We start from the raw sequence: 24,725 nt of genomic DNA, 5'->3' as shown, positions 1-24,725 counted from the left end.
TGCAGGAGAACTATCAGACAAGGGATGGATGAAACCTATTACATTGAAGCTAATAGAAGTTGCGTTCACCCGGACTCGATGCACCATACACCATAGATAAAACAGGTGGTTTTACACGGTTCACTCGGGCAACACGTCCCAAGTCTTTATTCCTCGACGCTTTTAGATCAGAGCCTGCCCTTTAAACATAGCCTCCCTGACTTCCCTAATCACGTCTTTTCTATCTTTGCCTCCCATCAATACAATTCCCCTCCCTCGCCGGTTCATCCTACCCATACGTCCCAACCGGTGAACAAAATCTATCGTAGTATGTGGAACGTCATACAACACCACGTGCCGCACTGCGAGAGTGTCAACACCGCGTGAACCAAGGTCGGTGGTCACGAGAACCTTAACATCCGGGAGATGCCTCGTCGGTCTAGATGGCTGGGTGGGGTGTGTCCCCGATGTCGAGGGGTTCGATGAACGGTCAAAGGGAACGAAATCCTTGAACAGTTTCTTGGAGGTCGAGGACGCGGAAGAGGATGGTTTGGACGAGCCTTCGACACGGTCCACAGAGGTGAATGTTGCAAGGATTTCAGCCTGGCGCTGCTCCGTGGTATCCCTCGTCAACGCAACAGCTTCGATACCCTTTGACACTAGAAATCGCGCAACTTCTTCTGCCTTGTCGCGCTCGTTGACAAAAACAAGGATATGCTTGACCGTGTTTTTGGGGTTGAGGTCTTCGTGTACAGCCCGTCCTAGTGTCCAGATCACATCCGCACACGCCAAGTCACGGCTGCCACGGTAGGGATCCTTGTCGATGTCTACAGCGCCCAACTGTACTCGGCGCGGAATCGTATGTAGCTTGGGTGTGACGATACGTTTGCAATCGGGGAACCTCTTGTCAATGAACCTATCAAGACTGTTTGGGATAGTGGCAGAGCAGAGAATGAGTTGCTTCAATGAGGGGGCCGCACGATCGATGATTTCGCACGTTGTCTCACTAAAGGAGCGGTCGAAAAGAGAATCAGCCTCGTCCATGACCAGATACTGAACGCGTGATAGGATATTCGGCTCCTTTTTGGCGATGCTGGCGATCAAGTGGGGGGAGGAGACGAGGATGTCGATCCCTTGGGGGTTGAAGAGGCGGCTGCGGATAACCGTGGGTGTGTTCGAGGAAGAAATGCCCGCAGAGCGATATTTCACAGTGTGCCCGATAACTTTGACCACCTTTGTAACCTGCGCCACGAGCTCGGAGGAGGGGAGAAGGATGAGGGCTCGAGGCCGGCCCATTGACTGGTTTGGTGGTGGCTCGTCAGCTTCCGAAGCGTCTGCTTCGAAAACGCGGTTCTTGTCTTGTTCTTCCCTTTCTTTGACACTCCGGGCTTCACGCTCGTGCTCTTCGTTCCGATCAACCTCTTCTTGTTGCTTAACGGCATTGATGACAGGTAAGAGGTACGCCAGCGTCTTCCCTGAACCGGTCTCTGCAGCGAGAAGGAAGGTCTTGTATTTGTGGGGGGGAGGGTTCCCGTCTGCACCCACCTGTTTCTGCTTTTGATATTCGCCCTTTTTGCTGAGGAGTGCAGGAATCGCCAATTTCTGTACAGGTGTAGGGGTATACTCCGTCAGATGTGGCAAGACCTGGGTGTATATAGAGTCGACAACTGAGGGCATCAATCCCAGCTCTTCAAAGGAGGCGATTTTCTCCATTTGCTGCTTTAGCTTGGTCCGTTGGCCGTAGGATAAGGGAGTGAGGATCTGCTGCATCTTCAATGCGTGGAAGAGAGGTCGTTCGTCTTTGTCCTTTTTCTCTTTTCTCTTCGAGGGTGGAGTTGATGCAAAAGCCATATCGCCATCTCCGTCAAGAGGTGCTGTCGTCTTTGCCGGCAACTTATTTGCCGTTGCCTGCGCCTTGATCTTCGACCTAAGGGCCATCCGGACTCGTGAAGGCACTGGTCGAGGTGCTCTCGCAATGGGTAATCGCGCCACGGTTTGATTCATTCCTGCAAAAGGACCTGCTGTATCCCTCCTCGCCACTTTCCTCCCTGCGTCTGTCTTCCCTACATCCTGTGTGAGAGTCATTCTGGAAGGTTTCCGGCGCTGGCGCATGGCTAATGCCATGGACCTCTGCGGCTGCCATTGTCGCGGTGGTAATCTGAGCGCAGAGATGAGAGCTCGAAAATGGCAAGCTGGGCAAATAGCAGCAGAGGACGACATGGACGGCTATGCAACAAGGGTCATTGGGATCGGACAATTGAAAGGGACAACGCAACAGTGCCGTTATGATGTTGAACTTTTTTTTCCCTGCGCACCGCGTTCATGCGGCCCACTGTAATAATCAATGCGTACGAGTTAGGCGAGCCGACACCCCTTGCAAGTGTGGCGTCCCAGCCCGGGGCCTTTCCAGGCCTTTCCGGGTTTTGTCTCGGGTGGACATCAGCGCCAACACGTTGCCTGGCAACCGTTGGTGTCGCGGGCTTTGTTGTTGTTCTCCAGTTAAACCGCCGTGGGGGGGCCACTTAAGTTTCACATATACCACCAAACAACGTTGAATATCGAATATCGCAATACTAACACTCTTAACGAGACTTCTCTCTGCTGACTACCCTGTGTCAAAGAGTGGCCTCAATTGTGGTCGCAGTTGGGCAGTCAACTGTAGCTCGCAGTCATTTTGCCATTGCGCTTGTTGCTCTCATTTCTACGCACCCGCAGCTGGTCTGCTCATCAGGCTCAGCACAGACCTTCTGCCATTCTTCCCATCTTTTGGTGCTGCCTATCCATACCTCATTCCTCCGTACAGCGAACTATCCCCTAATTCATGGTCTGAGCTCGACATCTGCCACATACACAAAGCTATTGTCGAGCTTCTCTGCCCTGAGCTATGGCCTCTGAGGTAAAAGACGAAACTATTGATATTGACTTCGTTTTGCTCACCTTCTGTCTCAGGTCCCACCTTTGCGCATCCAAAAGGGCGGCAGCAATGGGCCTGGCTCTTCGCCGTCCAAATTGCCACGAATAACGAATCGTCCTCTGTCCGAGCTGAGTCCTATGGCAATTCGCAGAAACTCTCCAAGTTTCCCGCAACCAAAGGTACGTCTTCCGCTATCGATCCAACGACAAATCTGACATATCTACAGGGCAAGCTGTTCAGCAGCGAGAGTTCTCCTATCGGCTCGTCGCCCTTTTCCTCGAGTTCACCGCGACTGTTTTGGCAGGGCCGCGACCCTAGTTCTCCTGCAAGAGAAAATACCGAAACTCCTCCCGCCTCCTCCCCCCAGAAGCGCTCGTCCATTGAGAACTTGAAGAAGGCTTCACGAGTGAAGAACAGTAGCATGTTTGCCCTCGAACAGAGCACTCACTATGATCCTTCGCGTCCAACGATTCTGGACGGCCGCCCTCAGAGCATGCAGTTTCCCCGGCAGTCATCACCAATCCGTGGCTCGGACGCCGGGCGAAAAGAAAACTTCGCGCCGTCGGACCACACCCAGTCGGCTCAATCACAAGGGAAACAGCAGGAGGATGAGTCCAAAAGCACAACCAATCCTGTTACACCCCTCTCGCCAAGTCGACTGAATAGCTCACCGGCGAAGTCGTCACTGTCGAAGAAGACGGGTTCAGCGTTCAGAAGCAGTGGCTTCAACCCCGAGACCGGCATATGGGAGGACGATGAAGACTTCCAAGACAGACAACTGCCCGCTGGCCGTGGGTTGCACCGTCATCAGAAAAGTGTCACGTTTGACCAAGCCCCTCCACAAATCAACGAGTATGAGATGACCACACCCGCGCCTTCTTCAATCGCGTCCGGATCGCGAGAGGGGAGCTATGAATCTACAGATGATGATGAGGAAGAGGACGAGGAAGCAGGCTTTGAGAGAGGCTCATCAGTCGACCATGACGACAGCTTCGACGCGTCCCTTGAGGACACTGAGAAGACCCCGGTCGTCTTGCCCGAGGACTGGCGCTTCATGAGTCCCGAGAACGCCAACACTGACCTGTCTCGTCATCAAGAAGATGTCTTCGAAGATGACTGCGGTAGTCCCGCCCCGACTGCACAGCCAGGCATTCCATCTTACCGCCCTCACCAGACAAGCGCAAGCTCAATTGACTCCAACGGACAGTCTCGTCCGCTCCCGCCACTTCCTCCAGTGGCTAGCTCACAAGGACATGCGGGTTCTGACAGTCTCTCTGGTGCATTTGAGCGTATGAGCGTTGCTTCGCGATCACTTCCAAGCCCACCAACAGCTACCACCATCTCGAAAGCAGACATTCAGAAGATCGGGAATGGGACTTCTCTCTCCGCGGAGGACAGACTGAGATTGATGGCACTCCAAGAACAGGAGAGAGAACGCCGGATGAGGCGAATGGGTTCCAAAGACGCTGTCCCCGTTCGGTGCTCCAGTAGTGAAGACTTTGTCGAGAGTGGCGATCCACGCCCTACCCAGTCTGGATCTGGAAGCTCGACCCCACAGCTTTCCAGGGCGTCAATCCTTGAAGGTTTGCGTGGGTATGTTGGTACCGACAGTCGACACAGCAGCGAGGATATTCCAGATGCTTCTCGACAGCGGGATTATTCCTCTCTCGATCCTGACGTTCCCATACCCTCCCTAGAAGATCCAACGCAACCGCGCATTAAAGTGGAGGAAGATGAAGAGCCCGACTTGTACTCTATTCCGGACATGTACATGGGACGCAATGTCTCAGGTTCAGACGCGAGCACAAGCCACGATGACGACCTCACCAGCCAGTATTCGCAACCTTCGCAGGTGTCTTTCCGTACTCAAATAACGGAGGAAGGAGAAGACACGCCAAAAGCACAGAGCCCAGCTCGAGAGTTGAACACCAAGCCCATCACATCTGAGCGCGTGTCTTTGCCAGATTTTACCGACTTTGGCAAGACAAGCAGTTTCGATATCGGCCTTGCCCCGTATTTGAGCCACAAAGAGGAGACAGTGAATCCCATCAGCACTGTTGCGCCGCCATCTCAATTACCTGACCTCGCTGCTCTCCGTCAGTCGATTCAGCGGCCATATACACCAGAAATCCAGCTGAGGCCATTCCAAAGTCGCCCAACGTTTAGCGCGGAGCAGCCTGTGCCAGCAACACCTGAATCCGTGGTTAGACACCCTATTACACGTCAAGATTCTCCTAGCAATGTCGACAATGACGCAGGACAGGATGAGCTGGCGGCACAAACGGAAAGTGACCGTTCATTTAGCCCATCCGACACTGGTTCTGTTTTGAATCATGGCAAGGAACTGTCACCTGTCTCTCCCATCTCGGCCGAGTTTGATGAGAGCACAGACACGGCGAAAGACAACTCCACTGATGCAGAAGCAGGCGACGAGACGCCACCCGAACCTGACAAGAAAGAAGGAGAAAAGAAGCGGGTTAGCAGCCTGTTACCCTTGGACATCCCCACCACAGGACTGGACGAAGGCCTCGGATTGGGTCTCGAGAAGGAATTTGACCGTGTTGTGGAAGCCCAGAAGGTAGAGTTTGAACTCTCATTGCAACGTCTTTATTACCCTTTTCACGGACGATTTCCCTCCAGTGAGGTGCCCGACGTGAAGGACTGGAAAGGAGAAAACCCCATGGAAAACATCCCATACCTCCCTAAACCTCGTGGAGCGCGTCCTCTGCGCGGAGCACATCTTGCTATTTCTCCCGATAGATCTCCTGATGAAGATTCATTTGCTAATCGAGCTGGCCCCCGACAGAGAGGATACTTGATGAGACAGAACACCAAAATTGTCGTCGCAAGTGAACGTATATCTCAGGATGAGTGCCGATCTCCTGGGCTTCCGACGACAACTGAAGATGGTCTGCTGGGCGTGCCCGCGGAGGCTAATCAGGTCCACGCATCACCGCGCAAGACGAGTCAACCAACTTGGACTGCTGAGCCATGGAATGGAAAGGTCCGACGGAAGAGTATTCGAGTTGGTGGGGAAAAGGCCGTCAGTAAGCGGAAGCCTGTCGAAGGCCCTGTGCCGCCGTTACCGGGACAGGCAAGCAATGCTCAAGAGAGCCTCGACGCTGTTGCGGAAGACGAGATCGGAGAAGAAGAGGAATGGGAGGATGGAGCTGAACGTGGTCGACTCTTTGTCAAGGTGGTTGGCGTCAAGGACCTCCAGATGCCCTTTCCTCAACGTAAGCAATTTGTGCATCCTCTGTGGGAGTTCAAGCTGATCACAAACAGACGAACGCACCTTCTTCGCTCTCACACTGGACAATGGCATGCACTGCGTCACGACTGCGTGGCTCGACCTTGCTCGAAGCGCCCCTATCGGTCAGGAATTTGAGCTGATTGTGCTCAATGACCTTGAATTTCAACTCACCCTACAGATGAAATTGGAGGAGCCCAAAGTTGAGCGGCCGCAGTCTCCTTCTAAGCCGCCCCCGTCGCCTAAGAAGCAAGGAGCTTTCGGGAGGCTATTTGGATCCCCCAAAAAGAAGAAAGAGTCGGAAGTCAGAGCTCAGCAAGAAGCCCAGGCTGTTAGAAGACCGGTCACGCCGCCGTCTGCATACGAGCTGGTGCAGGGCCTTGTGGCAAAGGACGGTTCATTTGCTCGAGCCTACATTTCGCTCAGCGAACATGAGAAGCAAGCATACGGAAGACCGTACACAGTAGACATCACCTGCTTCAACGAGTGGGCTATGGAAGAGGTCCACGTGGGCAGTTCGAGAAGCAAGAAGAGCGTGACACAACTCCAGCGCCGCCCGCCGTATGAGATTGGCAAGTTGGAACTGCAGTTGTTGTATGTGCCGAAACCTCGAGGAGCCAAGGAGGATGATATGCCCAAGAGCATGAATGGTGCAATTAGGGCACTGCGAGAGGCCGAAGAACGTCTGGCTCAACAAGCGAACATCAAGGAGTTTGAGGGCTACCTAAGCCAGCAGGGAGGCGACTGCCCGGTTTGTGGATGCCGGTCAAAGAACTTTGGAACCTTGTGCTGATAAATGTGTTTAGTACTGGCGACGGCGATTTTTCAAGCTTGCCGGAACCAAGCTGACGGCATTCCATGAGACGACTCTTCAACCCCGAGCAACAATCAACCTTGCGAAAGCCACGCGCCTCATTGATGACAAAACGGCGTTGACGCAAAAGGAGACTTCGACCAAAGGTGGCGGCCGCCGCAAGAGTGGCTTTGCGGAAGAGGAAGAAGGCTACATGTTTGTGGAAGAGGGTTTCCGAATCCGCTTTGCCAATGGAGAAGTTATCGACTTCTACGCCGACTCGACCGCCGAGAAAGAGCAGTGGATGCAAGCCCTCTCGCAGGTCGTGGGCAAAGGCGTGCAGGGCAGCTCGGCCCCGATCAAAGGCTGGACTGAAATGGTGCTCAGACGGGAGAAGAAAATGAAGACGGCTGGTGCAGGTCAACGTCCGAAAGCCGGTCACCAACGAACGGAGACTTACCATGCCGGTGGTGGGATGGGGCAGTCACACAGCCCGGCGAAGGCAGCGGTAGGCCGCGAGGAGAGGCATCGAAAGACGAAGAGTATGTATGCGTGAGGAGCAAGAAGGATAATAACCAGGATTGTGGATTGATGGGATTTCAAGGGCGTGTTTGAATATGGCTGGGTCGGTGGGCGTTGATCAGAGAAATATGACGATAATGGATGGACCAGGGTGGGCTCTGTGGGATTGTTGATGTTCCAATTCGATTCTATTCGAGTCGAGTTCGATTTTCTTTTCATGGGAAGACGATCTTGATGCAGCACACGATCAATGGGGGTGGCATTGGAGGAGATCAGTGAGCCAGGACTACGACTGACTGACTTGCCACACATGTGAAGCCAGTGAGAGATGTGTGCATCCAAAAGAATTTGTTTAGAGAATGAGATGTTGAATGAAACCTTTGCTTGAGTTCGTGTGTATCTCCCCTTCCGTCTATGTGGCACAATTTTTCTTAATACTCGGTTTGTATGGGAACCTCACCAAAGAGCCAAGATTTCGACTCCTCAGAAAAACATGCGCCATATGGACGAAGGGGTGGTAGATAATACGTGTACTAAAAGGTCGGGAATATTTTACTATTTCGACGCCCAAACATATGAAATGTATTAGTTTCATATACAATCTTAGGCAAGGATGTATCAACTGATGACTATTATTTATGTTTCGTCTCTGATATCAACCAACTGGCGCCGCTTGGTTAGACAGGGCTGACAACACAAACTTGCCGAGAAACGGCGTCACTGGGCTTCTCTGTAGCCCTTAAACGGGCACACAACACACTCGGTCTGGTGCGTGGTCTTCCTTCATCTCTGTTCTTCTCCTTCAGAAAGTTATCGCCGTAGATGCATCAATGTCTTCTATATTCAAACAATGCGTATCTATCGACCATTTCGACGGATGAGTCGTGCGTGGACCCAATCTCTGGGTGCAAGACAACGCAAAGCCTCTGTCGACAATCGACAGCGATCCAGCTCGGCAACGATGACATGTACTTGGTGCAGCAGCATCCTGATGTAAGCTTTTCGCTGTTGTTTTGTTTTTTACGTTTGAGCTTCCTTGCTGAAGGTCTCTGGGGACGCTGTCATTTCCCCAAGTCTTTGCTGAGTAGTGAGGCTGGGTCCATGTCGCATTGACGCACGACTTCACATTTTCACCACTGGTGGTCCTGGACGGCCGCCGAAAGGCCGTGACGCGAGATTGGATTCGGCAAAAATTAGACCATTTGCTCTCCTTTGATGGCGATGTCACTAGTCGGAAGTTCCTGAGGGCTATTCTCGTCAATGACTACGGGACTGACAAGCCGATCGATGTTTCCACTCTTCAAGCCCTGGAGGATTATTGCTGTAAGGTGGTGTTTCGATCGGATGCCCGGCTTGATCTTGTCGAAAACCCCTTCTTTCACAACATTCAAGGCCTCTTCAAAGCATTCAAACCAGAGCCTGACCACCAGGAGGCTTTCATTCTGTCCACCATCACCTCACAGTCGGATGAGTATATGTAGCTAAGACCCCGCGAATTCTGTCCCTGCGACTCACTTCTGTGTAGCTACGAGCCTCTGATGGCAAGTACTGGAGGCCATATTCTCGCAATAGCAGTGCCATCCAAGTTGGCATTCACCGCGAGTGAGGAAAAGCCCCTGGCTGGGATAAGGATAGCGGTCAAAGACCTTTTCCATCCGGCCTTTCACCTGGCCGAGCCCATCCCGGCCAAAATGCAGCTCAAGTCATCTCAGAGCGGCTTCGGGGGTACAACCTAGGCTGCATATGACAACAGCCGGAGCGGTTGTGGTCTCTCTCTTGTCTAGGAACGAGGTGACCACAGTCGGGAGCATAAGTACGTGACAGAGTGAGATCAGGGCAACCTGTGCAACAGTGCAGAGCGCGTGGATGAGCTGGTTTGCCCCAGTATCGAGGTTGAGGATCAGCGGCCTTAGTTAATAATAGTGAGTTTGGTTGGAACAAATGGGGACGTCAAAAATGCGTTATTAGAACCAGCAACTGCATTCATCAATACTCTGTAGTCCTATTACTAGCGCCTTGGCTGTGTATATTAATTCACAGGGGAACAGAGTCTCAATGAGGAATCTATGGTCCAAAGTCATCTACGAGGTAATACAGTATCTATCTTTGCTGATACGCAGTATATAGTCTAGGTTCCCTCGCGATTCCCTTCCATCGGCACAGCCCGGCGGAAGCCTAACCTGCCTCATTTGAGGGTATCCGAGTCTCCAATCGTGATCGATGAATTTGAAAGTGATTCCGTCGGGACTGCGAAAGTCGCGAATCGCGATCCATTTCCCCGCATTGCGATGTCGCTGCCGCGGGAAAGTTCGATTGGAGTGACGAGGTGGGGGGTGAGAGAGGAGGGAAAAAGATATGGTATGTACATATCAAACGGGTTTCCCTTTTTTTTCTCCAATCTCATCAATCTTTTTCTTCATCCATCGATTCGTTGTGCTGGTGGGTCAACCCGAAAATAAAGGTAGGACAATCGAAAAAAAAAGATCAAGAATCAGAAGAGAAAGACAAAAAGGGTGTCGTCGAGAGTTGAACGAACATCATCTCATCGCTGTCAAGGCACGAAAGACGAATACGAGGGGGTAATATTATATATACTATCTACTATCCGAAGTCAAAGAGCGAACGTTGGCCTCCTCCAGTGTGAATCTTGATACAACCATCCCACAAAGCACGCACCCAAGACCAAGACCAGGACCGCACAGTACAAACACAAACACAACAATGGCCCCTGCCCTCGACGTCTACGACCACTCGTCGGCCGAGAACCGCACCGTCGGCGCCCTGGGCACGACCACCTCGGGCAAGAAGCTCAGGATCCGCTCGTACCCCAAGTTCGAGTCGCTCGAGGAGGAGCGCCTGTACCGCAAGCAGCACCTCGCCGCCGCGTTTCGCGTGTTTGCCGATCGAGGGTTCGACGAGGGCGTGGCGGGACACATCTCGGTGCGGGATCCCATTCTGACGGACCATTTCTGTGAGTTTTGTTAAGAGTTCCACTTCTTCTCCTAGAGGTCGGGAATTTCGGGGGGTTTGTTGGCTTTGGCGGTGCGTGAGAGGGTGAAAATGTAGCTGAAGAACAAGTGAATGGGACAAAGCGCATGAGAAGACTCTGGTGTTCTCTATACCACGACAAAAATGATGTCCAACATCCTCGGGACTGGCCCATACTGACAATGTCTGACCGACAGGGCTCAACCCTCTCTCGCAGCACTTCTCCCAGATCTGCGTGTCGGACCTCATCCTGGTCAACGAGGAGGGCGAGGTGGTGATCGGCGACGAGCCCATCAACGCGGCGGCCTTCGCCATCCACTCGGAGATCCACAAGGCACGGCCGGACGTCGACGCCGCCTGCCACGCCCACAGCGTCTACGGCAAGGCCTTCTCCGTGTTCGGGCGCGAGCTGGACATGATGACTCAGGACTCCCTGCGGTTCTGGCGCAGCCACGCCGTCTACGACAACTTTGGGGGCGTCGTCCTGGACCGCGAGGAGGGCAAGAGGATCGCCAAAGCCCTCGGGAACGGCAAGGCCGTCATCCTTCAGAACCACGGCCTGTTGACGGTGGCGAAGACGGTAAGATATCTCTCTTCCCTCGTGGAATATGTTGGGACGAAGCTGAGTTCCATTTTTTTGGTGTTGTTCGTTGTTTAGGTCGACGCCGCCGCCTTCTGGTTCATCAGCCTCGACAAGACCTGCCACGCCCAACTGCTCGCCGACGCCGCCAGCGCCGGCAGCGGCAACAAGAAGAAGCTCATCTCGGACGAGGAGGCCGAGTTCTCTTTCTCGCAGGTCGGCACCGACGAGAAGGGCTGGCTGGCCTTCCAGGGCTACTATGACGAGCAGCTGGCCAAGACGAACGGGGGGTTCTTGAAATGAAAAAAGAAATCAATTCCTGCTGGCCTGGGTCTGTGGGCACCGTTGCGGGGGGTGATTCCCAGGCCCAGAGAGCACATAAAACAGGCGCGCTGTGTTCGTTGTAAATCAGCTTTATCCTATTTACTGTCTTACCGGGGGAAGATATCGTCAGAGCACCCCAACGAACCCGGGGAATCTCGTTGGCCTCTTTCTCCGGGTTGAAAGCGATTGATGGTAGTTCTGCGTCGCCCACTTCTCAACGTTGACATTCTCTGCAGTAGGCAGGCATTAGCCATCAAATGCTCTTTTTTCCCCTTGTCCTTGACCGAATGCCGCCCCTCTCTGGCTATCTTGAGGTCGAGTCGCAGGGGTGGATATAATATGTGGAAATGGATATACAGAAACAATATGTCCTACCCAGGTTGCTTGAAAACGCCGTCTAGGTCCAATTCAACCCTGCGTCAAAAGGAAGTCAGTCGGGCTGCCTCGGAGATAGATGACCATCCTCTCGTCCGTCTCTTGAGTAGCCCGAACGCTTGAGTTCGCCCTTGAAAGCTCAGAAGCTTATCAAGTCCCCATTGTGTTGTGGTACGCACGACTCCACTATTAGCAGGTCAACAGCCTCGGAACTGGACGCAGCTCGACTTCGGATATACCACAAACTGAAGCCTCACTAGCCAAAGCTAATTGAAGTCTTTCCCTCGAGGCCTTCATCGTGTCTGACGTTCAGGTGCCGTACAATATTAGGACGCCGATGTGCGACGGCAAGCAGTGGTTCGAGGCTGAGAGTCTTAGTGGTCAAATCCTTCGGGACAGATAGACCCCAATGGATAGTCCTTCGAGGCCCTTTCGTCGAGGACAAATTCTGGCCCACCACCAAGACGTCACTAGTTGAGATCTCGGACCAAGTTGGCGGCGAAAGAATTTCAGCTTCCAGCACCAAGAAAGAGCGGACCCCGGCTTGTAGTTGAAGACACCTATACCCCGCCCTCTATCTCGGTTGAACGCAGGGTGGTGACGATGTCTTTGGATCATGCCTCCCCGATAGCGCGACGTTCGGGAGAGCATCCTCAAGCATAAGTGGTGCTGTTGCCCGCCTCCTGGGACTCTTGTCACAAACTTCCTCAGCACACGGAAACGGCCAAGATCGAACGACTTTGAAATCGCCCAGCATGCCGACAGGGAGCTGCTTCTGCGGCAATATCAAGATCGAGTACACTGGAGAGCCAGCCATGACTGTGGGTCCTCCTCTGTCCGCGAAGCCATGTCTTGTCGATCCCGCTCAGACTGACGTCTTCTCCATCTAGGCGCTCTGCCACTGTGCCGACTGTCGCAAGATCTCAGGTGGAAACTACTCGAACAACTTCGTCGTGCCGAGCTCCAATTTCAAAATCACTCAAGGAACCCCCAAGGAAATCACCAAGACGGCGGACAGTGGAAAGTCCATCACCAGCGGCTTTTGTCCTGACTGTGGTATGTGGATGACCTCATAGATCCAATGTCGTGCTTTGGCGCGGGTGTGTCTGATTGTATACCATTCTGACAGGCACCACGCTCTTCCGGTACGGCGACAGCTTCGGCGGTATCGATGGCATGAGGATCATCAAAGCGGGTGTCTTGGACGACGTAAACCTCATCAACGACACCAAACCTGGCGTTGAGTTGTTTGCGCCAGAGCGTATCAAATGGGTCCCCTCTCTGGAAGGCGCTGGCCAGATTGATGCAATGCCGCCCTCTTGAACGAAAGCTTGGATAGAGAGCGAGCGAGTCAGAGTAAAAGAGGATAGCAGAAAATAGTGGAATGAAAGATGGTGGCTTGAACTCTGGACCATGCAGGGTTGAGTAATCTGGTCATTGAAACTTCTCTCACCCGTGTCTCTGCATTGCCAATGATACTTAGTAAACGGCCGGCCAGCTATTAAATGATCCTTGCGCTTGCTGAAAATGATATTGACAAAAATGGCTACATCGAATGTTAAGCTGGAGGACCGTGCAAGATATGGAGCTTCCATCGTCCGGTCCTCAGATCCTGTCGGAATTGCAAGGCGATACCAGTACCACTCCTTTCTCCATCGCCAGTCCAGAAATTAGCGCTCGCTCCTTATAATGCGTGGGTATCATAATGCATCTGGCTCGCTTCAAACAAAGTCTGTCCAAAACAGAAGGCGTGCCTTCGTCAACTTGTCCAGTTACTTAGAGTACTTCACCGCACAAGGTGGACGTTGGTTTCGGGGTCGGGCTTTCTAGATCATCGGATGCTGCCGAATCTTTCGATGGGCTCCGCAGAGGACTTGGGACGATCACTGTTTTCAAGGGACTTGGGAGAGGCGGAGCGGGTGAGTTCTTTCTCGATGGGCTTGACAGCGGACTCGCCATCGCCAGGCTTCTTGCACGGGCATGCAGTTTGCGTTCTTCTTCCCCGTTCCAATCTTTGGTAAGCTCGGCTCGGACTCCTCGGCTCCATTGTCGAACAACGTCCTCGAAAGAAGACCACACGGTGCTGTCGCTGACCTGATTCGCGACAGCCATCACGTCGAGCTGAAGCTTGAGCTCCCACCTTAACTCCGCAGCCTTGAGCCAGTATCGAAGGTTGTCAGCACGCCGGTACGGTTTCGCGACGTCTTCGTGGAAGGATTTGATATAGTCAAATTGCCTCTTGGACCGTTTGACTGCAGCGTTATGCATCTTCACCAGATCCTTGCCGTCAGCCAGATTGCGGAAGAATTCTGGATTCACATCGGCTTTCTCAGGGGATGGGCCTTGACCGATCCCGTGAAGCAGGAAGTTGAGGAAGTTAATATCTCTTTCCTGCTCTCGATCAATCCACTTGGCATCGTCCATCCAGTGCCAGTCTCTCCTTTCGGTCCTGTCGGCCTCCTCCAGTTTTGCCTCTTGGTCTATCATCATGCCGACATCACTGACCCAGACCAGCACTGCAAGTCTTTCATCCTCACGGAAACCGCCCGCGAAGTTTCGAGAGGCACATTTCTTCAGTACATCCAGCACGGAGTAGAGATCTCTCCGCAATTCCTGATCGGATCTTATGGAGTTCAATCTCTGGGGATTGGGGTGCAGAGTGTAATAAAGTCTTGCGGCTCGAATCGCTTGAGTGGCGGTATCAAGGACATGCAACCCTTGGATCTCGTAGAATCCTTGTGTCTGATCTTCAGAATTTCCAGTGGTCGGGCCTTCACAGGATTCGACAGCTTGTAATGCGTTCTCCAAAGCTTCCACCAGTTCTTTTTTCATAGTTTTCTGATCCGGAGGTGGGGCTACATATGTCGACCGGTGACTGTACGTTGATACAGTTGGAGGTAACATGACGTCCGTGCCATCCTCCGGCACAGCGTCCCAGTTGGCCTGAGACTCATCCTCGATTGGAGATTCAACCAGCTCTTGATTTGCAGTTAACGAGAGCTTTGGGATATCATATTCTCCATTCTGTTTCTTTTTCGCCATCTGGCCTCCTTTGCCATCCAACAATCCCGTTCGAGCGAAATAGTATTGCAGGTGGGCGATACTGCCGAGGCTCATGACACTCTCACGATTCTTGGCCGATTCGGCAAACGATCCTCCCTGAGGACGTATGTAACCCCGTCGACGAGAATATGTGCTGGTTCGAGAAGTTGTCGAGCCATTGGAGTACGAGGACCGGCTCGAGACCGTCGAGACGCCCGAGAAGGATCGGTGGGATAAGAGTGTAGAAGAGTCAGGGGTCGCGAGGAGATTCGGGGAGGGTGACGGCGATCGAGACGGGAGGCTGGAAGATGACAGGTCTAGATCCGTGCTCATGGCGGCCGGATGGTCACTGAAAGCCTTGGACTGGGGGAGCACAGGGTGTCTGGATATCGTTGACCGTGGCAGTCCGCTCGAAGTGGGCGTGTGACACAGAAGGGGACAGAAATTGCTGACCAGCAGTGACAGATAAATCGACAAGTCCAAGTGAGTGATGTTGCAATGAACGACGAAATATCAAAACGATCAAAAGTGCACGAAACAACTGCAAAGGAAGATGGACCTGGCCATGACAGTAGTTGGTGGTCGAGAGCAGGGTTGGATGGTGAAATTGCATCGAGACGCTAGTGCCAGATTCGCGGTCGAAAAGGGGAAGAGAGTCGGGAGAATCACCAACGGCCAGCGGCTCCTTCATCTCTCGCACAGCCATCTCTGTAGCAACGTCTACGGAGGACACATCTTGGCTTTCTATTTTTCAACTCCGGCAATAGATTGCAAGCCGACATCAGAGCTCTCCCGAGGTAGGTGTATAAGGATCACAAGGTATATCTCACCCCAAACAGCCGTTTGTTGACAGACCTGACGCCCGGTGACGCGCACTTTCGGGCTTCGGCGCGTTGTTGGGCACCCACGCACCTAAAGTTCGGCGGGATCGACGGGCACAACCGCCCAGTCAACGGCATAAGGGCGCCCGGGCCCCAGCTTCAATTGTCTGGAGTTGTGGCTGTCGTCATAGGCGCTCAATGCTCGTAACTGCCCCGCACCCGGGATGCATAATTCATGGCATTTATCATTTTTACGTACCTTTTGTCTGCTCATGGGCATTGAGGCATGCAGTAAGTCATTCGAGACAAAATCAGCGACATCGCCACTTACACCCTAAACGTAATTGCTATCCCCAACTGTTCATCATGGTCAAACGAATTGCATTCAAAGTCCACGGCAAAGTGCAGGGCGTCGCCTTTCGGTAAGTGTTCGTGTGAGGGAGTTTGAGTGATCGCCACGTCTGATCCGAAACAGCGACTTTACCCAGAGGAAAGCCTCGAGCTATGGCATTACTGGTTTCGTTACCAACACCTCAGATGGGAAGGTTGGGCTTCCCTCTCTATACGTCCATTGATCAGTCACCATGCACCCAATGTATCAGACCACTTGCTGACATAACCTCTCCACCCTTAGGTAGCCGGAGAAGCGCAGGGTGATGAGGAAGCACTAAAGAAACTGAAGGCGGATCTGGACTCTGGACCTCGACCAGCCCACGTTGTCAAACTCGAGATCAAGGACATTGATGTCAAAGAGGGAGAGAAGTCGTTCGAAGTTTCAGTATGAAGGGTTGACGACAAACCTCGACTGACTTGTATTTGCCGCGAAACAAGAGGGTTGCAATGCAAGTCTGGAAAGAAAGGGGCTGATATCATCGTTGGAGACATCCGCCAGTGGCTTTTGTGCACTTAGCTCCCACATCATGTTGCACATCCGGACCTCCCAAGCGAGGTTTTCGGTAAGACTGTGAAAATAGAAATCTGAACAAATAAGCAATCGATGCTGAACCATCTGGGTGCCATCAAATCGGTCACATATACCTAGTTTGGGAGAATGAAATTTGAGCAGCGAACCTATCCGAGCTTTATCCAAGTAATGGGCTGCCGATTTCTCCCGAGATTCAAGCACGTGCCAGGCCATCCTTCCCAGTTGTAATGGACTCAGCCTTCCAATGTCCCGATCTCTGCCGTCCTTCTTCAAGTCAGCTGTACTCCGTACCTGTAGATCCCCGTGTAGTCACCGAAAAACCAGATCTCCCGGAAAATCAAGAGCCACAATGGCAAGATGATGTTTTTGTGGCCAGCCATGCGGTTGCAGCCACCTCGTTGCACCTGGGGGCCCTTTCTGCACGAGACTGCACAAAGGCAATGTGCACGTCTAGACTCGGAAGGTATTTATTTCTAGAGAGGGCAAAGCTCCAAATGCATAAAGTACAGTGAAGGGGATTTCGATGCAAGGGACCCAACAAGGGCAGGTACAGGTGGGGTTTTGGAAGTTGAAACTCGTGTGAGTCAGCAACTTAGAAAGACACGGCTCAGGTCTAGCCACAAAGGTGGGACAGCCATCCAAATGTCGCACCTTACCACAAGCCCTGGATACGAACTCGAACCGCGTTGCTCCTCCACTTGTTCCCTTCCTTTTGGCAACTTGCTCACTGTCTCTGCTACATTGCGTCTTTGAGCACCTTGGATGCCTAGAGCGTGTTCCGAAATTGGCGCATGTGGCGCATGACAAACTAACCTTTGACACACGTTCTCCGCGCTCTTCGGATGCTGGCCCTGTAGCCATTCAGGTCTGATACAAAACTATAAAACATATCCGTCTATTGATATTCTTTGCTGGGGCTTTACTGCTTCTCTATGTGCTGACCAAAACTTCCACGACTCCAGGAGACTTGACCAGAACCTTTTGCTCACCCTGCAATTGTACCCTTTGCTTACCATAGATTCTCCTACCCTCACGATGACCTCCTCGAAAGCCCTATTCACGCCAACCCTTGCAGCCAACCTATCCAGTGCAGCGAGGAGAGGCCTGTTTCTTTCGACGATCACTGCTGCAGGTTTAAGACCCAGCTGTGCAGCCATCAGACCATTCGATGCGCAAGCGAGACGAAACTTCTCCGTCTCCCACAAAGCGCAACTCGAGTTCTTCCCACCGCCCAAAAACCTCCCTCACATCAAACTGACGTACGCGCTGGAATTCCTGTCTCACAACCTCCACACTGACCCTTCACAGTCCTCCACCATGGCCCCATCCCACCGCCACGGATGAACAACTCAAGAGCATCGAGATTGCCCATAGGGAAGTGCGAGGTGTGTCAGATTGGATTGCATACAACACGGTACGCTTTTTGCGATGGGGCACCGACCTCGTTACCGGATACCGCCACGATCCCACCAGACCTTATGTGATGAGCGAGAGGAAATGGCTGGTTCGTTTCATCTTCCTCGAGACTGTGGCTGGTGTGCCGGGAATGGTTGCTGGGATGCTTCGTCACTTGCGGAGTCTGCGGGCAATGAAAAGAGATAATGGATGGTGAGAACCATTGCATGGTGATCAAGGCTGTACCCAAGGCTGACAATGATCTCCTCAGGATTGAAACCATGCTTGAGGACGCATACAACGAGCGGATGCACCTCCTGACGTTCCTGAAGATGGCCGAACCCGGAATGTTTATGAAGTTGATGATTCTCGGTGCCCAAGGGGTCTTCTGCAACGGCTTCTTCGTTGCATATCTCTTGAACCCCAAAATATGCCACCGATTTGTCGGTTATCTTGAAGAGGAGGCAACCAAGACCTACACCTATGCCATCGAAGACCTTGAAAGTGGCAAACTGCCGGCTTGGGAAAACCTCGAGGCACCAGAAATTGCCGTGAAATACTGGAACATGCCGGAAGGCAAGAGGACTATGAAAGACCTTCTATACTACATCCGAGCGGACGAGGCGAAGCACCGAGAGATCCATCACACTCTGGGCAATCTCAACCAGGCCGAAGACCCCAACCCGTTCGCCTCGGAGTACAAAGATCCTTCTAAACCTCACCCCGGCAGAGGTATCGAGCACATCAGGTCGAAGGGCTGGGAGCGAGAGGAGGTTATCTGAGCGAGCCACACCCCGGGTATTTCAAAAGAGTTCGGAGCATATTCAAATACCATTGGAGGTTTCTCTTCTTAGCGGCATATCTGGGTTTGGCGTTGCAGGTGCTGTGGAAGGCAAATGATCCCCACGGCTTGACTGAGACTTAACGCAGGTCAGTCTAGAATTTGGCTGGCTTGCAAACATTGATAGATACCGGGCGGCCTTGTTATTCAGGCTCCATTGGCACCAAGTCGATATATAAAATGGCAGCATTCCCCATTCTCAAACAGCTCTCGCTTCGTATCCGCGTTACTGCACTGTCATCCGAGTTCTTGTTTATACAAACACGGTAGAGCTGCTTCCAGCCTGTCCGACCGAGGGCCTGATGTCAGAGTGCATTTCTCAGGCACAAGCAGCTCGATCCTAGTGGTCCGTCACGCCTGTCAGCCCAATTTTTAAGCTCCGCAAGCGCGCCCTGGGAAGGACTGCGTTCCCTAACCCTGGTTCGTCGGCTTCGCCTCATGGTCTAATCTTACCCAAACAAATCCCGGGGCGTGCACTGCCAACAAACTTCCAACAGTCCAACCTCGTCCATCTAACTCACCGTCACCCTTCGCCTCGAAATAATAATACACACCGCCAACATCTCCGGCGGTCCAACTGCGCTCAAAGCACGTTCCACAGCGTGTCTGCTCACGATTTCTTTAGCTATAGCCTCCGCCCGGCCAGTTCCTGAACACGCCAAGCTGCAGATCACTCGTCCACGGCGATTCTTCCGCACATGAACAACACTGCAATTGCAGCTATACCCCGTCTTTGGGTCTCCTGGCCTCAAATCTTGAGCAACTGATCAGGCTGGACAGTCAGCGCTCGCTGTTTGTTATGACCTCTGCTCTCCGCCGCCCGTCCATGGTGGAAACCCCAAGCGATGTCGATCTACATCAACTCCTTGTCCCCTCTTCGTCGAACGATGTCTCTTCCCAACACCAGGCCAATTCCGCGTCCTCCGAACCGAGTAGCGATGCTGGCTCCTTCGTGATCCCGGACAGCCTCTCCAGAAGCAACTCCGTCTTCTCCTTTTCAAGGGCATCCTTCAGCAGTCAGATCGCCAGCCTCACTTCGATTAATATTCCACAAGCCGAGTCTCTTGCCGCCACCGTTAGCACCCTTCCGAGCGCCCGCAAGGCCGTCAGAGCCATCTCTACTGCCGCCGAGCAGATACAATCATGGATCAAGAAAGCCTTGAAAGTTTTGGAAAATCTTGAAGCCGAAGACGACGTGGAATGGGCTGCGGCTGCTGGGAGGTTGGGTTTGGATGAAACAGACAAAACTATAAACAAATTCGAGTCTTTGATCAATATGTATGTTCTGTCGATCGAGGAACTGCAATCGCGTCCCGACATTGGCGATGCAAATCCCGAAGATCTCCAGGCTGTGGTGGAACAGATGGAATCGGTTTTGGGCGGCTGGGATGACGTCCGCAAAGACTTGAAAAACGTTCACGAACAGGTGGAGCTCGCCATGGAATGGGAGGAGTTGTGGGCGAAAGTCCTCGGAGATGTGGGTGCAGAGATGGACGCACTGAGCGCGATGGTCTTTGAAATGGAGGAGAAGAGACACACCGCCTATCAAACACAGACCCACGTTGAGTCAAGTCAAAATATCGATCTGAACGAGCTCGAGAGCTTCATCGATGAGCCTTCTCAGAAAAGAACGACGCCGAACTCGCGGTTTAGCATCCCTTCTTTCGAATCGTCACCCCTGGGGTCTCCCATTATCGAAAATCCGCAGGACGACTCCAATTTACTTGCACTCTTCGCTAGGATGCAACCCCTCAGAGCCTCATTGGATTTCCTGCCTATGAGACTATCCATGTTTCAGGCGCGAGCGGAGAAGATCTTCCCCATTGCTTGCCGAGAGCTCGATGACAAGCGGGCGCGGTTGGAAAGAAATTGGACGGAGTTGTCCAAAGAGGCAGAGACCCTTCGGAGAGAGCTCAGCGAGGATCGTTGGGTGATTGTGTTCCGCAACGCCGGCCGGCAAGCTCAGAAAATGTGCGACTCGGTTGAACGAAGTATCCTGAAGGTCCAGGAAGCGATCCACGAGAATTTTCAGGCGACGAACCCGTCCGCTTTGGCTAAGAGGATCGAAAGTTTCGAGGCAAAGAAGATTCACTACAGCCCGGCCATTCAACGGGTGTTGGGGATCATACAAAAAGGTCTCAAGGATCGTTTGACGGTCAACGGAGAAATCCTCCGTTTGCACAAGGACTTGTCATCCAGATTCCGAGATCTTACGGATACGATGGACGACCTGGATAGCCTCCTCGAGCCTGTTACCTCGCGGCAGAACTCGAAATTGCGAGAATCTATCTCGAGCATCGTCTCCGCAGATCGCTCGTTTACCAGCACCAATTTTGCTGGCACTCCGGGCAGCTCTCCTCCTTCGTCAGTTGATCTCCCTCCGCAGCGACACGAGAAGCCTGCGTCGAAATACGGTCTGAATGGGTACACAAAACAGCGTACCCCCTCCACGAGCAGGCCACCACCGCCAGTCTCAAGCAACAAACGAATGTCAATGCTACCCCAGACGCGGCGGCCCACCACGCCAATGTCGCATTCGAGCAGTGGTATTCGGCGTGGAACGTCACCTTTGCCGGGTCCTCCCTCCGTATACCGTCAAGGCGTCTACACCCCTCCTGTGGTGCCTGCGCCTCGACCAGAGCCGACACCGCGTTCGAATAAACCCAGATGGTCCGCTGTTGTGAAGTCGTACGACAGCACAATAGCGCCGTCGTATCGATCTTCTTCCACCACCACACCATTGACCGCGAGAAGGTATACTCCGCGATCTATCTCTTCCAATACTGCTTTGCCATTGCGCAGTCCACTCAGCCGGGAAGCATCCGCATCACCTTCATCCATGGTGCCTGCCCTTTCCAAAAGAGACAGCCAACAATTCAGATCCTTTGCCGAGCGTGTCGCTGATCCCTTACCGGCAAGGACCAGCAGTTTGTTGGACCCCGTGCCATATCACAAGACCCGGAATTCGAGTGCTCCAGCGCCGGGGACCATTCGATCGCCGTCTTCACTTGTCGTGAACAATCAAAACAAGCCTACAATGAGCGGAGGGTCAATCCCGCGTCCGCCTTCGTCTCTCAGTAGGAGTTACGGTTCTTCGCAAGTTCCCTTGCGATCAACATCTCTCAATCCTCGACTTGATAATAGGCTGGAAGGCAGCCCTAGGAAGGGTGACGATTGTCTGGAAGAGAATGACAGGGCCAGTGAGAACGACGAGGACCAAACGACGGAGCCGAGTTCGAGTCCTTTGTCAAAGCGCACGATCACCAGACCCAGCAGCGTTATGGCGATGAGCGGGAAGGCCAAACGGATGTCATTATTGCCTGTCCCAGTTGGAAGTGGCAGGCAAAGTTCACTGGGTTCGAGGATTTCTTGAGAGACGGCAGCCTCCTACAGCAGGCCTGGGAAGCTGCTCCACGATCGTTTCGTTGGGATATGGGGAGAGGCGAGCGGACCAGTGCCATTAGTTTTCTTTGTGTTTTGACAGCGTTCCAAGCGTGTACTTTCCGCAAGTTTTTTCCTACCGAGCCAGGCAATTTATTGTGCCTGATACCATAGCGCGCAGAATGCGGCATAGCCATCCATGCCAGAGAATACTGTACTTCCTTGAACTGGCATCATTGGCTGGCTGTCTTAGCAACCTCAGAGCCTCAACAACGATGCTTCGCCTACAAAGCCACGTAATTAATTGGTTAATGAAGGGAGGTATAAAAGGAGATATGTACCTATGCTGTGTACGTACAGACCGTCGTCCGACGGCAACCCCTCCAAACTCCGAATGTGTACTCGTATTGGCTCCCATGGTCGTCATGCGATTTGGATACATATGTACCCACCTACCGCGCCACGAGATAGATGGATGGGTTACATTGTACTACGATTGTTCATCCGCGAGAGGAGCTGAGCTCGAATAATCAAATTCCGACGATACCGGATCCTGGACACTATCCAAGGTCTCCTGCTTCTTGCATTGCGTGTGTGTCGCCCGTATAAGCCATCTATCTGATCCTTGATACATAAAGAGGCCGGCCACGTGGCCCCCGCCCCCCACAAAAAAAGGCTTCAGGTGTGTATGCACGCACTCACTCAATCTCAATACCCCAGGCCATAGCCCTTGACGCGGGAGAAATAAAAGGGCTTGTCGTTCCGGAGATGGAAGTCGGCCCAATCATTGGTGAGCACGTTGTAGCTCCAGAAACCCTTCCACACCAGCTTGTTGTTCTTGGTGGTGTGCCGCGAGCGCGCCGACCCCGCCGACTTCAGCGACAAATGCATCGTGTACATGTACCGCGGGCCGGCGCCTTCGGTCTCGATGTGCAGATCGCCGGGGGACATGATCGGTGTCGGGTTGGAGGACGGGAGTGTCGTTGGTTCTAGGCTCTGGTGCGGGTTGGTGGTAGTGGTAGTGGTGGAGGGCTCAGAGCCCGGGAGGTCCAGGCTCGGGTGGCACAGGCGCCAGCGGCCGCGGAGGGCGTGTTTCATCACGTCTCGCGCCGACGGGGGAGGTGCGCCTGCATTGGAGGCGGTGGAGGCAGCAGTGGATGAGCCGGGTTCTCTGAGAAGGGCTGGTGCCGACGAGGTAAAGTTCAAGGGATGTGCTGCTTCCTTTTTCCCGGAACGGACGAAGGTCAAGTTCTCTGGTGTCAGGTGGTGGACCACTTCGACCGGCTCGTTGGTGGTGAGAAGGGATATACAAGTCCCGTCCCGGAAGAATCGCAGATACCGGTAATACGTGACGATGTGGACCGGGTTGGTCCAGGTGCTTGCTGTGACAGAGGCAGCGCCCGGTCGAGTGTAGTTGACCGTGGAGATGTACACGCCCGTGAAGCGGACGCGGGGATAGTTGTGGAAGACGTCTCGCCAGATGGTGTCCTTTGGGAATGGAATATGTGACACACGGAGAGGGGACGGCGAGTCTTCATCTGCGAGGTCGTCGTCCAGCACACGGAAGGTGATCTCGCGACCCTGCAGGTCGGTGTTGAAATCGTATCGTTGGCTGGCGAGGCCGAACTCGGGGCCCAGCGCCACCCGTCTCCAAACGGCGTTGTCGGTCACGACATGATATGCCAGTTTCCTGCAGACCAAAGACAGCCGGACATATATGGCTGGATCCCGGATGGCTATGTGTTCTAGTAGCTCCAACAGTACTTCTGTGGGCAGCTTCTTAATGGCGCAAGGCGGAGGACGGTCGCCTTCAATGATGGGTGGTGCACCCTGAATTTGCGCGTGTGCAAACGAGTCGATCAGTTGAGAAAAGGTTAGATTCTCTGGGCCGGGTTCTTTGAGGGAGTGATGGGCGGTGGAAGGGACGGTGACAGGGGCGTTGGAGGGGTTGGGGTTGGGTGTTTTTGACTTGGCTGCTTGAGGGAAGTGCTTGTTCTTGTACGACTGGTCCACCTTTGCGTCGAGCTTGTAGGCTTTGCGGTAGTGGGAGAGACTGTCGCCCAAGTTCCCCTGACTCTCCTTTTCGACGGCACGCTCGAAATGCTCCAAGGCACTGATGGGTTCTTTCTTCGACGAAGCCCTTGCGGTGAAATCATCGTCGTCCACACTATGGACTTTCAGACCTTCCATGCGCGGCGCGAGCGTGGCCGAGCTGCTACCGCCGGCTTGATCTGCATCGCTGTAGTGGTCGGAATCGTCCTGTTTGATATCTGCCGCCGGATGGCGAGTCGGGGGTTTGTTGAGGGGCCTTTCAGGTCGACCATCGCTGGTCCTTCTCTGTTTGTACTGGACTGATGATCCAGGTTTCTTTTCTGGCTTTCTCGAGCGAGCACTGACTTCCTCTTTCCATTGCTGGCGGAATTGCTCGAGTTCTGACGCCGGTTCAGCCATTGGATCTTCCCTGACGTATTCGTTGTGCTGAGAAGGGCGGGGGACCTGATATCCGGCAGTAAATGACCTCGTTCAGTAAGATGAATCACCTCCAGGCATACGCCGTGTGGGCCACTAATAGAATTCGAGGCTGGGACCGGGAGA

The 24,725-nt window shown here is 53.2% G+C and overlaps 9 protein-coding genes across 9 annotated transcripts; 6 read left to right on the top strand and 3 right to left on the bottom strand.

The window, feature by feature from the left end:
- Positions 1-162: 162 nt before the first annotated feature.
- On the bottom strand, positions 163-1,983 carry AYL99_07525 (hypothetical protein; the record flags this gene model as incomplete). Its single annotated transcript, XM_018839034.1, has 1 exon — positions 163-1,983. One exon carries the CDS (start codon positions 1,981-1,983, stop codon positions 163-165), a length of 1,821 nt encoding a protein of 606 aa, XP_018691802.1.
- Positions 1,984-2,863: 880 nt separating this feature from the next.
- On the top strand, positions 2,864-9,194 carry AYL99_07524 (hypothetical protein; the record flags this gene model as incomplete). Its single annotated transcript, XM_018839033.1, has 7 exons — positions 2,864-2,875; positions 2,929-3,072; positions 3,120-6,129; positions 6,179-6,894; positions 6,950-7,478; positions 8,551-8,929; positions 8,984-9,194. 7 exons carry the CDS (start codon positions 2,864-2,866, stop codon positions 9,192-9,194), a joined length of 5,001 nt encoding a protein of 1,666 aa, XP_018691801.1.
- Positions 9,195-10,179: 985 nt separating this feature from the next.
- On the top strand, positions 10,180-11,329 carry AYL99_07523 (L-fuculose-phosphate aldolase; the record flags this gene model as incomplete). The annotated part of the gene is made up of 3 exons (XM_018839032.1): positions 10,180-10,429; positions 10,644-11,026; positions 11,105-11,329. 3 exons carry the CDS (start codon positions 10,180-10,182, stop codon positions 11,327-11,329), a joined length of 858 nt encoding a protein of 285 aa, XP_018691800.1.
- Positions 11,330-12,480: 1,151 nt separating this feature from the next.
- Positions 12,481-13,048, top strand: AYL99_07522 (hypothetical protein; the record flags this gene model as incomplete). The annotated part of the gene is made up of 3 exons (XM_018839031.1): positions 12,481-12,546; positions 12,616-12,781; positions 12,855-13,048. The coding sequence occupies 3 exons, from the start codon at positions 12,481-12,483 to the stop codon at positions 13,046-13,048; spliced, it is 426 nt and encodes a 141-aa protein (XP_018691799.1).
- A 453-nt stretch (positions 13,049-13,501) lies between these two features.
- On the bottom strand, positions 13,502-15,100 carry AYL99_07521 (hypothetical protein; the record flags this gene model as incomplete). The annotated part of the gene is made up of 1 exon (XM_018839030.1): positions 13,502-15,100. The coding sequence occupies one exon, from the start codon at positions 15,098-15,100 to the stop codon at positions 13,502-13,504; it is 1,599 nt and encodes a 532-aa protein (XP_018691798.1).
- Positions 15,101-15,954: 854 nt separating this feature from the next.
- AYL99_07520 (hypothetical protein) lies at positions 15,955-16,372 on the top strand (the record flags this gene model as incomplete). The annotated part of the gene is made up of 3 exons (XM_018839029.1): positions 15,955-16,010; positions 16,064-16,133; positions 16,223-16,372. 3 exons carry the CDS (start codon positions 15,955-15,957, stop codon positions 16,370-16,372), a joined length of 276 nt encoding a protein of 91 aa, XP_018691797.1.
- A 1,176-nt stretch (positions 16,373-17,548) lies between these two features.
- AYL99_07519 (hypothetical protein) lies at positions 17,549-18,690 on the top strand (the record flags this gene model as incomplete). Its single annotated transcript, XM_018839028.1, has 3 exons — positions 17,549-17,772; positions 17,822-18,121; positions 18,180-18,690. The coding sequence occupies 3 exons, from the start codon at positions 17,549-17,551 to the stop codon at positions 18,688-18,690; spliced, it is 1,035 nt and encodes a 344-aa protein (XP_018691796.1).
- Positions 18,691-19,575: 885 nt separating this feature from the next.
- Positions 19,576-21,410, top strand: AYL99_07518 (hypothetical protein; the record flags this gene model as incomplete). Its single annotated transcript, XM_018839027.1, has 2 exons — positions 19,576-21,173; positions 21,221-21,410. 2 exons carry the CDS (start codon positions 19,576-19,578, stop codon positions 21,408-21,410), a joined length of 1,788 nt encoding a protein of 595 aa, XP_018691795.1.
- Positions 21,411-22,838: 1,428 nt separating this feature from the next.
- AYL99_07517 (hypothetical protein) lies at positions 22,839-24,581 on the bottom strand (the record flags this gene model as incomplete). The annotated part of the gene is made up of 1 exon (XM_018839026.1): positions 22,839-24,581. One exon carries the CDS (start codon positions 24,579-24,581, stop codon positions 22,839-22,841), a length of 1,743 nt encoding a protein of 580 aa, XP_018691794.1.
- Between the last annotated feature and the right edge of the window lie 144 nt (positions 24,582-24,725).

Source organism: Fonsecaea erecta, assembly GCF_001651985.1.
Source record: "Fonsecaea erecta strain CBS 125763 chromosome Unknown Scaff6, whole genome shotgun sequence".
In the NCBI taxonomy this organism is placed as follows: Eukaryota; Fungi; Ascomycota; class Eurotiomycetes; order Chaetothyriales; family Herpotrichiellaceae; genus Fonsecaea; species Fonsecaea erecta.
This window is presented reverse-complemented; position numbering and strand designations above follow the sequence as displayed.